General features: G+C 45.0%; 1 protein-coding gene across 1 annotated transcript in view; it reads left to right on the top strand.

Annotated features, from left to right (window-relative positions):
- The window catches only part of LOC127584198 (transcription factor COE2-like), a 246,838-nt gene that overhangs the window by 170,349 nt on the left and 63,885 nt on the right, over positions 1-12,604 (top strand). Inside the window, exon 9 of the mRNA XM_052040789.1 lies at positions 11,862-11,992. Within this exon, the coding sequence (XP_051896749.1) occupies positions 11,862-11,992 (131 nt within the window). The remainder of the gene's footprint in view (positions 1-11,861; positions 11,993-12,604) is intronic.

Here is a 12,604-nt window from a genome sequence, read left to right as displayed (position 1 = left end):
GTTAGTTTTAGCACTTAGTCAATTAGACTGCAATGGATATTAAATTAAGTTAAATCTATTGGTTTAAAGGGAAAATGTTAAAAGTAGATTTGCAATGTATTTTTGGAGGAGTGTTCCTGTTGACCCCAAACCTTGACTGAAGGAAAATGGCCAATAGATTGAGGCTTTGCAGAGCAAACGACTTGAGTGAGGGGGTTTAATGCAGCAAAACCCGGGTCGATCATGAATTTGACATTAAAAAGAGCAGAGAGATAATGGAACAGCCAGCAGATTGTAAGGAAAGAAAGTTCTTGCATGCGTGTGGCTCTTGTCTCAGCATTCACAGTGAAATTAATTACTTTTGCAGAGCTGTAGAGTAGCCAAACACAGCATCCAATTTGTACTCAATTAAGCCGCACAGGCATGGAGATAAGTAGCCAGAAAATGGCACTGGCTTCATAATAAACGTTGGCACCAGTAAACCTGAGCAGGTGATGTGGGTCTTGGTTTAACCTCTCACTGGTGGGGGCGGGGGAAAGAATTCACCCCTGGCCAGTTTGGGTGAGTGTCAAACTTCAGCACTAATCCTGCACTAATCCCATTTTTATTCTTCCCACATTCCTTTCATGTCCCTCCCAGATTCCATCACTCACCCACGTGCTAGGGGTAATTCACAGTTGCCAATTTAACCCATCAACTTGTACGTGAGAGGAGACAAAGGCAGTTAGAGAGAGAATTGCAAACTCCACACAGACAGCACCAGAGGTCAGGACTGAACCTGGGTCACTGCAGCTGTGAGACAGCGGCTCTGTAATTGTATCACTATGCTGCCCCAAACCAATTGGTCCTACAGCATCATTGGAACTCTTCGTGAAGCATCTGGATGGTCCCATTTCCCCATGGGTTCTATAATGCCCACAGCAAGGTTTCAGAAGATTTCTTAGGTTCCCCAGCCCATTAGAAACAGCAGGAATGTCGACCGTTTATCAAAAGTCGAGAACCAAAGGTTTCACTGTACTTTGGAAATCTTAGCACAATCTCCAATGCCATTTGCATGGGGCAATTGGAGGGACATTGTTTGTTGGAAAAATAGCATTGTCCGAAGTTACGCTCTCGAAGACTGCATGGAGTTAACAAGACTTAATGGGTTAAAAAGTTGGAACATCAACATTTGGCCATGAAATATGATTAAGTCAGTGAAGAATTTGCAGTGGTGTTAATTTCCTGCCCCTGGACCTCTGTAGTGAATAAAGTCCCAGGAATCAGAGCAAGAAAACATGCCTTTTTTTTCTCTTCCAAGACTGATTGAAAGTGATTGACTAGCAGCTCAGACACGGCTCGAGTGTTTGGCCTGCTGCCAGATCTCTTCACTCTCTCCTCTGACCCTGTCAGCACTAAGTTGGAGGTGATGGATTGAGCCTGGATGCGGCCTTGAAACCATATAGCTTGTGACAGGGTGAGAAATCGTGAGGTTGAAGACAGACTGTGGTTCTGCCCTGCCTGTTCCGCTCAACAACGAGTGGAAGCATGCACCCAACCTTCCCTGTGATGTCGTGTTAAGTGGGTACAGCTGAACTTCAGGAAGTGTTAGTCTGGGGGTGGCTGGGATGGTGAATGAATGGAGATTACCTGCTGCTGCTGGGTCCCTTGGTCATTAATCTATTGGCCATGTGAACAGACACATTTCACCCCATACCATTAATAACATAGAGGCTAATATAGACGCAGTTGCCTTTTTGGTGGTTACAGTAGCATAGTTTATTATGTTAGTATAATAGTAATCCCAATACCTGGAACTAGCGACCTGTTCAAGTCTATGGAGTATTTAAATTCAATTGAATAAGAAGCCAACCTTGGTAAAGGTGACCACAAAATTGTCAAGTTGTCATAAATGTGCAGTTGGTTCACTTAGTGGAAGGAAATCTACCGTCCCTACTTGCTCTGGCCTATATGTGACTCCAGACTCATGGTACTGTAGTTGACTTCTAACTGCCCTCTAAAATGGCAAGGGAAATAGCACGGGCGATAAGTGATGCCTGTATCCGCTGAATGAATGAAAATAAACTAGGGATATGGGGAGCCAGCACTCGTTGTGTGAGGATTGCTTCTCGCTCTCAGGTAATAGCCGAGGTCAGTTTTTCATCTTTGCAGTTCAGTCGTGTCAACAGGGTGTGGCATTGCTGATCCAGAGCTGGTGAGGGAAGGAAAGGATTAGCAACCAGCACCATGAGTGGTTAAGTTGTAATCAACTTGGTTTGTGACTTATCCACAAATAGAAAATCTCTGCTATTAACGTTTTTAATGATAGTGCTTCCCAAATGGAGAAATTATCTCGGCAGGTGAAGACAGAATTGATCTTGTCTGTGATTCCCCCTCATGGTTGAATAAACATGCAAGGGTCATTCGTGTACAGTGACCACTTAGGGGACCAGGAATTAAATAAAGTTAACTTGAGTGTTGCATAGGATTAACCCAATGTGGTCAAAGTCAAGTTTATGCACATGTTTACACAGATGCAATGAAAAACTTACTTGCAGCAACACCACAGGCACATGGCATCAGAGAGACAACGTTTGCAAGAAAAACATAGATTAAACATAAATTATACAATTAGAACAAAAAAAAGTCCATTGTAGTGCAAAGAAGTCAAAATGGTCATAGTATTGCCATACTGTACCATGTTGACTGTATCAGCTGTGTTGACTGACAATGGCCTAGAACTGGCCTCCATGCTCCTGAGTTAAGACGATGGAGTAAATCCCAGCAAATGCTCCCTAGCATTGTCCAGCGTCACCTGCATGGACGGTCCATGGGACAGGGATCTGCTGTTCTACTTATTGAATGGATTGTATGCCTCAATTCTGGGCCAGTTTACCTGCTCGGTTTTCTAGTTCTCGAGACCTTTCTGCCCATGGTAGTTGCTCAAAAGCCTCAGTCAATCACAATAACCATTCTGAAAGGATTGATGTCCTTCAAACGTTAGTCCTGACCTTCCACCAGCCAATGGCAGTAATTCACCCGGAGTGACTGAAATGACATTGGGAGAAAAGGCTGTGTCAGAGGAGGCTGGGAGCACATTTATAACACCCAGTGAAATGGGCGTTTGGTGGCAGAATTTACAATGGGGTCTGTCCTCCCCTGCAGTCTCTGGATGGTGTGGGTAAGGGCCTTCTGCCTGTCTGAATGACTTCCTGTTCTCAAGAAAGGGTGAGCTGCCCTGCATTGCTGTACAGCCAGTGGGTAGTCACTGAATGGGGTGAAGGCCATGCTGTGTGCTTCCAAGTTTTCATCTGTTCCTCATTAGTTGGTAACTCACAGTCACAGAACTTTACTGCATTCATCTGGCCACTTGGCTCCCCAATGTCCAACCATCGAAACCCTCCACCAGCAAACAATCTCCTGGAGGAACTCAGTCGGTCGAGCAGCATCTGTGGAGGGACAGGACCCAAAACATTGACAATTCCTCTCTCCCACCACCCCCCCCCCCCCCACCACAACCCGTTGAGTTCCTCCAGCAGATTGTTTGTTGCTCCAGATTCCAGCATCTGCAGTCTCTTGTGTCTCCATTTAACCAAATCCATCTCCGAGGTCTGGGTCCTAGAGTTATAAGAAACAGAAGCAAGGATGGGCCATTCAGCCTCTTCATGCCTGGCCCATACTTGAGTAAAATCATGGCTAATCTTTTACCTCAGTTCCACTTTCCTGCATTAATCCCTTGAATCCCCCTAGCATCGATCTCATCAAGTGCCACTCCCAGGTACTTTTTAAATGTCCTTCCAACGCCACACTTGCAGGTAGGGCGTTCCAGGGCAACCCCTACCTCCACCAGTCTCTGGGTGAAATGCTTTTCCCGAACTCCCCTCTAATCCTCCTGCCACTTAATTTAAATCCATGTCCCTCAGATGTGTCCTCTCCAGTTTAGAGGATTGAATCCTCTCCTTCTGGAGAATGCCTTTCCGGTTTAATGAGGAATATACTGAGGTATTCCCAACTCTTTGCTCAACACAAAGGGCTCACAGTGAACAGCTGTGTCTGTGCAGACTTTGGTATGGAGGGTTCAAGAGATCACTTGGGGTTTAGATGATGATTCAACTCCTGTATTCCACATCCAAGTCTCAGAACCATAATCTAGCACTGCCACAAACTCTGATCTTGCTTCTATTGTCAGCTTGTTAGTTCAAAAGTATAGAAAGTTCCATTGGTGTTCCACTGGTAAAAGGTTTGAAAATAATTTACAGAAACCTTGCAGTGTAGTTACTTGCAAATGATAGAGGTGTACAAGATATTGAGAGGAATAGATAGAGTGGACAGCCAGCACCTCTTTCCCAGGGCACCAATGCACAGTACGAGAGGGCATGGCTTTAAAGTAATGGCTGGGAAGTTCAAGGGCAATATCAGAGGAAGGTTTTGTTTTTACCCAGAGAGTGGTTGGGGCATGGAATGCACTGCCTGGGGTGGTGGTGGAGGCAGCTACATTGGTCAAATTCAAGAGATTACTAGATAAGCATATGGAGGAATTTAAAATTCAGGGATATGTGGGAGGAAGGGGTGAGATAGTCTTAGGCAAGGTTTAAAGGTCGGCACAACATTGTGGGCCGAAGGGCCTGTGTTGTGCTGTACCGTTCTATGTTTTATGTTCTTGCCTGGGCTACTCCGACAGCAGTCCACTAACCTGCGATCTCAACCACCGGAAAGGACGAGAATAGCAGGAGCAGGGGAACACCTCCTCCTGCAGGTTCTCCTCCAAGTCACACACTGTCCTCACACGCAGATCTATCACCATTCCTTCATCGTTGCTGGGTCTAAATCCTGAAAGTCCCTCACCAACAGTACCATGGGACCACACAGACTACAGCGCTTCAACAAAGAGACTCACCACCACTTTCTCAAGGGCAGTGAGCGATGGGCAATAAATGCTGGCCTTGCCAGCAATGGCCAGATTTGAAAAAATTGAATAAGAAAGGAAATTAAGAGGCAGATAACCAAAAGTCGTTGGTAGGAATATCTTAAAGGAGGAGAGAGAGGGGCGGAGAAGTGGAGATGCTCTTGGAGGAAACTGCAGAACTGGGGGCTGAAGCAGCTGAAGACACATCAGTGCTGGGAGAACAATTGTGATCAGGGTTGAGCAGGAGATTGGAGTTGGAGTAGTGCAGAGATCTGAAGGCTGGAGGAGAGAGAGAGAGACAAGGCCATGGAGGGATCCAAAAACAAAAAGGACAATTTTAAATATGAGATGATTCTTAATCTGGGACCAATGTAGCTCAGCAAGAGTGACGGGTGAGCAGAACTACATTATCCTAGAATGTAAATAGCACTGTCTCCTATCCACCCCTGCCCACACAAATAACCCCTCCATGTCTTTCTTTACTGCACACTGTCTAATTGAACCCCTTTCCCTTGCACCCTTCACCCTCACTTTCAACAGGAGCTCATGGGCTTCTATGGTACTAAGATTGTGATCATCAGGTTGAATGCTTCTTACCTACCAAAGCATTCTCTTGCCCTGGTCCCGAACTCCCGTTTTTGTCTTCCTCTATCACCCATCATGGCTTCTCTAATCTATCCCAAAGGAGTGATGGATAGAGTGATAGAGAGACGAAGCACAGAAACAGGCCCTTCGGCCCACCGAGCCCATGCCGACCATCAACCATCCATTTGCATTAATCCTACATGAGTCTCACACTTCTTATACTTCCCACATTCTCATCATCACCCTCCCAGATTCTACCACTCACCCAGGTACTAGGGACAATTTACAGCAGCCAATTAACTTACCAACGTGCATATCCTTGGGACATGGGAGGAAACTGGAGTACCTGGGAGAAACCCATGTAGTCACAGGGAGAACGTGCCAACTCCACACAGGTCAGGATTGAGTCTAGGTCGCTGGAGTTGTGAGGCGGCAGCTCGACAAGCTGCACCACTGTGTATTATTACATCTATGTCTGTGGAGTCTTACACACATAGTGGGTACATCATAAAAGGTACTTCATTTGGTGTAAAGTGATTTGGGTTGGACTGAGGTTGTGAACGGCACAGGGAACATCTTGCAGGGTCTCAACCTGAAACGTCGACAGTCCCTTCCCCCACCACAGATGCTGCTCGGCCTGCTGAGTTTCTCCAACAGATCGTTTGTTGCTCCAGACTCCAGCATCTGTGGCCTCTTGTGTCTCTGTCTTTCTTTACCACATTGACCACGACTCCTTGAACATCTCTGATGTGCAGCCCCACTGCTTGGATCTGAGTTCCTCGTGATTCTAATACCACAGTTGCTTAGAAGCTTCAGCAGTAGCAGACAACACATGCACTATCCTTCAGGTGAACAACAAAGCACAGCCGAAATGCTTAAAGACGGCATAATCACCTGTGAGTGAATATTCACAATGATTCACAGGTTGAGAGTGTTTGGACAAAGTAATTTAGCCAAAGCTGTGCGACTGTACACTTTCCCCTTGCTAGCTAAAGCCTCATTACCAGCATTATTTATGATGTCTATAATGTGCATTAGAAAAGTCTGAGGGGTCACATCTTATGATTTAAAATCACACTGAGGGGATGCCTGAATCAAAGGTAGGCTATCCCACTTCTTGGAATCTTGTTCTGTGGTTGCCCAGAGTTGGCTTTGGGGTGGGGTGGGGGGGGGGGGGAGGGATTGGTGCAGGGATGATTTAAAGGGCAAAAGGTACATGGGTAGGCATAAGGTAAACATTTTTTACCCCGAAGGTGGAGATGAAATGGAACTCACTGCCTTTAGACTGTGCTCAATCAGTGTCTTTAGGGGTGAACTGGAAAGGCAGTTGACAGAACACACCCTATAGGCTTACAGGGAGAGCACAAGGGTATGAGATAGCACTATAAAGAGATAGTAGGGGTTTGATGGGCCAGTTGGCCACTTCTGTCCTCTAACAATTCTTTGATTCTGTGAATGAGAAAGAAATGGGAATGAGAATATTGAATAAAACAGGGATATTCAGTGCATTAGTTTGATGCTTATATTGTGTCTTCTGTACTGACATGTAATCACTAAGGAGAAATATAAAGGTTTTGATTATTATATGGTCAGACTTTTAAATATTGTCAGCATCACAGGGTTAAACAGTTCAATTGAATGGTTTTACAGAATAACACACTGATGTATCTGATCCCAGGAATAAATCCTTACACAGTTTACACTAAAATACCAGAACCTTGCCCAATTGACTCTGATGGGTGTGTGTGTGTGTGTGTGTGTGTGTATGTTGGTGTGCACGCATGTGTATGTATGTTTGTGTGTGTGGGAGGTTTGTGTATGTGGGAGTTTGTGTGTGTGTGGGGGTGGGGTGGGGAGTGAGTTCTCCACTTGTACATGTGCAAGAGTGTGTGTGTGTGTGTGTGTGTGTGTGTGTGTGTGTGTATGTGTGCATGTGTGCGTGTGTGCGCATCTGGGTGTATGTTACAAAATCTTTCAAAGTTTAAATTGGGATTAGGTTCCTACTAAACTGACTGGATCCTGTAAGTTGCACTACAATTGCAATTGCTTCCATATTTTTAAAATAACAACTCATTCCAAACTAAATTAACTTTCTTGCCTGAAGTTAGAGTAGCTTCCAACAAGCCACACTAGATGTATAAATGGTTTCATGCATTTAAATCAGTTGTGGGCACCACTGCTTAAGGACCATCCAGGAGTGAAGACTGTGTGGCAGAAACAAAACCGACCTGAATTTCCTTGCACTGAAATGCGTGGAGAGCAAAGCCAGGCAGTTCTGCGAGGGGTGCAGAATCCTCCCTTTCCGGATTTTCCTTTCTCCTCCTTGTACCCACGTGAGGTTTAACGCCCTGGAAGTGTCAAAAATTCAGAATGTCCTGGAGAAAATCAATCTCCCGCCTCCGGCTCTCTCCGTTTGCTAATCCTCTACCCCATCATACTCAGTCCTTTCCACAGGCAACTGAAAAAGGAGTGCTTGGTTCCCCATGTCCCACCGCGCTTCCAGGCAAACAGACCAATACTCAGCCTGTTTTGAACCTCTCATTGTTATACTAGTCAGCCATGGCTGCTAGTTCTGATTGCTCTGTGTTGTATGACAGCACAGACCCCGCCAATGCAGTTAATAACTAAGCCTTGAGGGAAGTTTATGAAAATGTACAAACCTTTCTTTTATCAGGTTATTTATTCCTCCATTACCGTGGTCTCTGTGGAATTCAGCCTGGAGGCCAAGCAAGTGACTTCTTCCAGGTCTCCATCAATTACAATGAGACCAGTTTGGCAAGGACATTCCCGCTAATGTCTTTTGCCCTTCTTATTGGGAACACTTTAGAGTAAGGACATAGTAGAATATGGTCCCTTTTGGACCCTTTAACTCATGGTCCTAATGCGGGCAAATAGGATTAGTGGAGATGGGCAAAAAGGTTGGCATGAATATGGTGGGCTGAGGGGTCTCTGCTGTACCACTCTATGACTCTGTACAAAATTAGATGCCAAATGTCAAGGGAACTTGCCCACTTTGCGCCAATCATCCCATGTCGCTTGCATCTCAAGTGACAGAGGGATCTTGGGGTCCACGTCCATAGATCCCTCAAAGTTGCCACGCAAGTCGATAGGGTTGTTAAGAATGCGTATGGTGTGTTGGCCTTCATTAGTTGGGGTAATAGTCGGGGTTCAAGAGCTGCGAGGTGACGTTGCAGCTCTATAGAATTCTGGTCAGACCACACTTGAAGTATTGTGTTCAGTTCTGGTCACCTCATTATAGAAAGTATGTGGAAGTGTTAGAGAGGGTGCAGAGGAGATTTACTAGGATGTTGCCTGGATTGGACAGTATGTCTTATGAGGATAGGTTGAGCGAGCTAGGGCTTTTCTTTTTGGAGAGAAGGAGGATGAGAGGTGACTTGATAGAGGTGTACAAGATGATAAGAGGCATAGATTGAGTGGACAGTCAGAGACTTTTTCCCCGTGTGACAATGGCTAACACGAGGGGACGTAATTTTAAGGTGATTGGAGGAAGGTATAAGGGGGACGTCAGGGGTAAGTTTTTTACACAGAGAGTGGTGGGTGCGTGGAATGCACTGCATGCAGAGGTTGTGGGGGCAGATACATTAGGGACATTTAAGAGACTCTTAGATAGACACATGAATGATAGAAAAATAGGGGGCTATGTGGGAGGGAAGGGTTAGATAGATCTTAGAGCAGGATAAAATGTCGGCACAACATTGTGGGCCGAAGGGCCTGTATTGTGCTGTAATGTTCTATGTTTAACACTAAGTGTGCAGCTCGTATATGGTCCAGATATTGTACCACTGGCTCACTCTCTTTAATTCCAAACTGCGCTGCCTCATTCATGGCTTCTTCCAGCTGCATTTCCAGCTGTGTTTTCAGTCTAACCCTTGGGCTGTGCAGCCCAACATTCTGTTGTGTTGTTTGTAAGAACTTTGCTGCATCCATAGCGATTTTCATTTAATTAAGAGTCATCTATATTTGCAGGCCATAGACCAGAGATCAAACCACTGGCAGGACAAAATGCCAAACCAGTGAGTTAATGGAGGAACAAATCAGAGTAAACAGCGGTTAAGCACGTGTGACTGGTGATTCTAAACCCCGGTTATTATTGGAAATCTTCTCCAGGTTCAACTTCATTATCTCTGTAGCCCTTGTAATGAAGAATTACATGATTATATGAGATGGGTCAGGAAAGTTAAAGGCAGCAGCTGGTCAAAGTGACATTTACTCCGTGGTCTCTGTTTTATTAATGCCATGACGTTCCTGATGGCAACTCCTGAGAAATTGGGAAGGGTACAATAGTGGTTGAGCTACTGAGCCTGGAGTCCAAAGGTCTGGACTTCTGATCCTGAGATACAAGATTGAATCCCGCCACAGCACTAGTGGTTACAAAACTACTGAATTGTTGTTAAGAACTCACCAGACTCGCTAATATCCTTAAGAAAAGGTCACCTGGTCTAGTCTATATGTGACTCCAGATTCCGCAAAAGTGTGACTGGCTGTTAATTGTCTTCTGCAAGGACTCAGTTTATGGGGCATTTAGTGTAGGCAATACAAACAGGCCATGTCAATGATGGCCACATCCTGTGAATCAATTTTTTTAAAATGGCCATGCTTCAAATAGCTAATTTGCATACTTGAGAGAACTGACTGCTTCCTACAACTCTCCCAACTGTACACAGTGTAGAACATGCTACAAACCTCTTCTTCAAATTTCTCCTGCTCAGCATTGTTTTGGAGAATTAAGTAGGACACTTATTTCAACTCACCGGGTTCATGAAATACATCGTAAATCAAGAACCGTGTCATATTGTGACTTTGGTGTTGACATCCTTCATTACTCAAAAGCTTTTTGGTTGCTGTAGGCTTCTTTTAACAACAAGTGCTGCATTTTAGAAATCTAACTGAAATGCTTACCTTCTGTTTAAAAGTACCTAGTACATCATATTCACTTGGTTTTCTCTTTGGAAGTGTACCTGAGGGGCCTTGGTCCATGTTACAGCCTCAGGTTTAAACAGAATGAATGGCACTAAAAACCATCGTCATTTTGGGAGGAAGGGAGGGTTTTGAGTCATAGGCTTCAAGTGCCAGGACAGGGTAAGTAGGAAAATTGTGCAGTAGCTCTGTAAATCATCTCCTGTCTCTGCAAGGTACAAGTTAGGAGTGGGGTGGACTGCTCTCCACTTGTCTGAATGAGTGCAGTTCCAAAAAGGCACTCTGGAAACATACTGGTGACACCCTCGTTATGGTCATTTGGGTAACAGAAATTCTGCCCTTACAGAATTCACTAAATTCTGAGACTCGGAATAAAATTTGCTCTCAGGATATTTACGTAAAAAAAAAACTTTCTTCAACCCATATTTCTTGACATATGCGCAGGTGATGGAGTTTCACATTACAGAAAATCGCAATATGGACAGTTTTCTAGGTACGCCGCTCCCTCCCTGTAGTACAAGTGTCACCTGCACAGCATCCATCCCCAACCGGTGCATAGTGGCTGCAGTGTGTCACATCTACAAAATCCACCCAGCCAGGCTACTGTTGACAGCAGCTCCCAAACACTGTGACCTCCACCAACTAGAGTGAGAAGGTTATCAGGCACATAGGGATACCACTACCTCTAAGTATTTGCCTTAGAAATATATATCGCAGCTTCTTCATCATTGCTTGGTTTAAATCCTGGAACATTCAACCACACCGCATTGTAGCATTACCTTCATTACACTGCATCAGTGATAAATAGATAAGATAAGATACCTTTATTAGTCACATGTACATCGAAACACACAGTGAAATGCATCTTTTGCGCAGTGTTCAGGGGGCAGCCCGCAAGTGTCGCCACGCTTCCGGCGCCAACATAGCATGCCCACAACTTCCTAACCTGTACGTCTTTGGGATGTGGGAGGAAACCGGAGCACCCGGAGGAAACCCACACAGACACGGGGAGAACGTACAAACTCCTTACAGACAGTGGCCGGATTTGAACCTGGGTCGCTGGTGCTGTAAAGCATTGTGCTAACCATGGTACCCTTGCCCTTCTTGATGGTAGATGTGGCAGGTTTGAGAGGTCTTCTTGGAGTCGCCTGGGCGAGTAACCGCAGTTCATTTTGTGGATGATACGTGTGGAGTCAGTGTGCGTTGGTAATCGAAGGAGTAAATGTGTAGGGTGTTTGATGGGGTGCAAATCAAGCTGAAAACCATCTTCTTGAGGACAGATAAGATTTGGCAATAAATGCCAGCCATATCCCATCAATGATTCAATTAAAAAAGGAATATGTAATTTTCCTGCTTCTCATCCAGAGAAAAATGCTTACATGGATCTCAGGAGGAAGCACCGCAGCAATGACTGTGACAGTATTAATGATAAATGAGTCATGAAGTACAAGTAATCTCATTTCTTTCTGCTTAGCTACACCATGCATCAAAGCAATCAGTCCCAGTGAAGGATGGACCACTGGAGGTGCCATGGTTATCATTATCGGGGACAACTTTTTCGACGGATTGCAAGTTCTTTTTGGTACAATGCTGGTTTGGAGTGAGGTAGGTTACCAAGGGAGCAATAGGGTAAAGCTGGGTGACAGTGGGTCAGGGTCTAAGATGATGGAATCGTGGAAACAGGGTAATAAATTTAGGCTGAGCTTGATAGAACCAATGCCAAGGGAAATCAGGACAGATAGATAAAGGATGGAAAATTTACCACAAATAGTTTGTGTGAAGTGCTGCAGTTCTGTTCTGAGCCAACAGTCTTAATAATGGTGCAATGTGCCAACTTACACCAGGACTTTCAGAGACTGGTTGTTAATAACTGGTCCGTCTGCCTGATGTGGAACTGAGGCAGGTGAGCAAGTGAGCCGAGCTCAAACCCAGCACCATGCAGAGTGAGCCAAAATCAGTTCAGTTAGCACAAAGAGAACAGCAAGTTATACTTAATTAGCGAGTCAGAGAAGGAAATTATTCAGAGATCCCCTTCCTGACGGATGAGCAGGAAAATGAGTGCGGACGTAGAAAGAATCCACCAAACCTGATGTATCTCAGTGTTGAGTAGCCACCTCTGCACCCCCTGGGCTTTAGAAGAAAAATCAACTCATTGGCCAAGGTATGAGACTCCACAAAGGAAGAGACAATGGTTTGATAAGGCAATGGAATTATTAG

This window comes from Pristis pectinata, chromosome 29 (genome assembly GCF_009764475.1).
Source record: "Pristis pectinata isolate sPriPec2 chromosome 29, sPriPec2.1.pri, whole genome shotgun sequence".
Classification (NCBI taxonomy): Eukaryota; Metazoa; Chordata; class Chondrichthyes; order Rhinopristiformes; family Pristidae; genus Pristis; species Pristis pectinata.
Note: the sequence above shows the minus strand (reverse complement) of the source record. Positions and strands in the feature narration are given on the sequence as shown.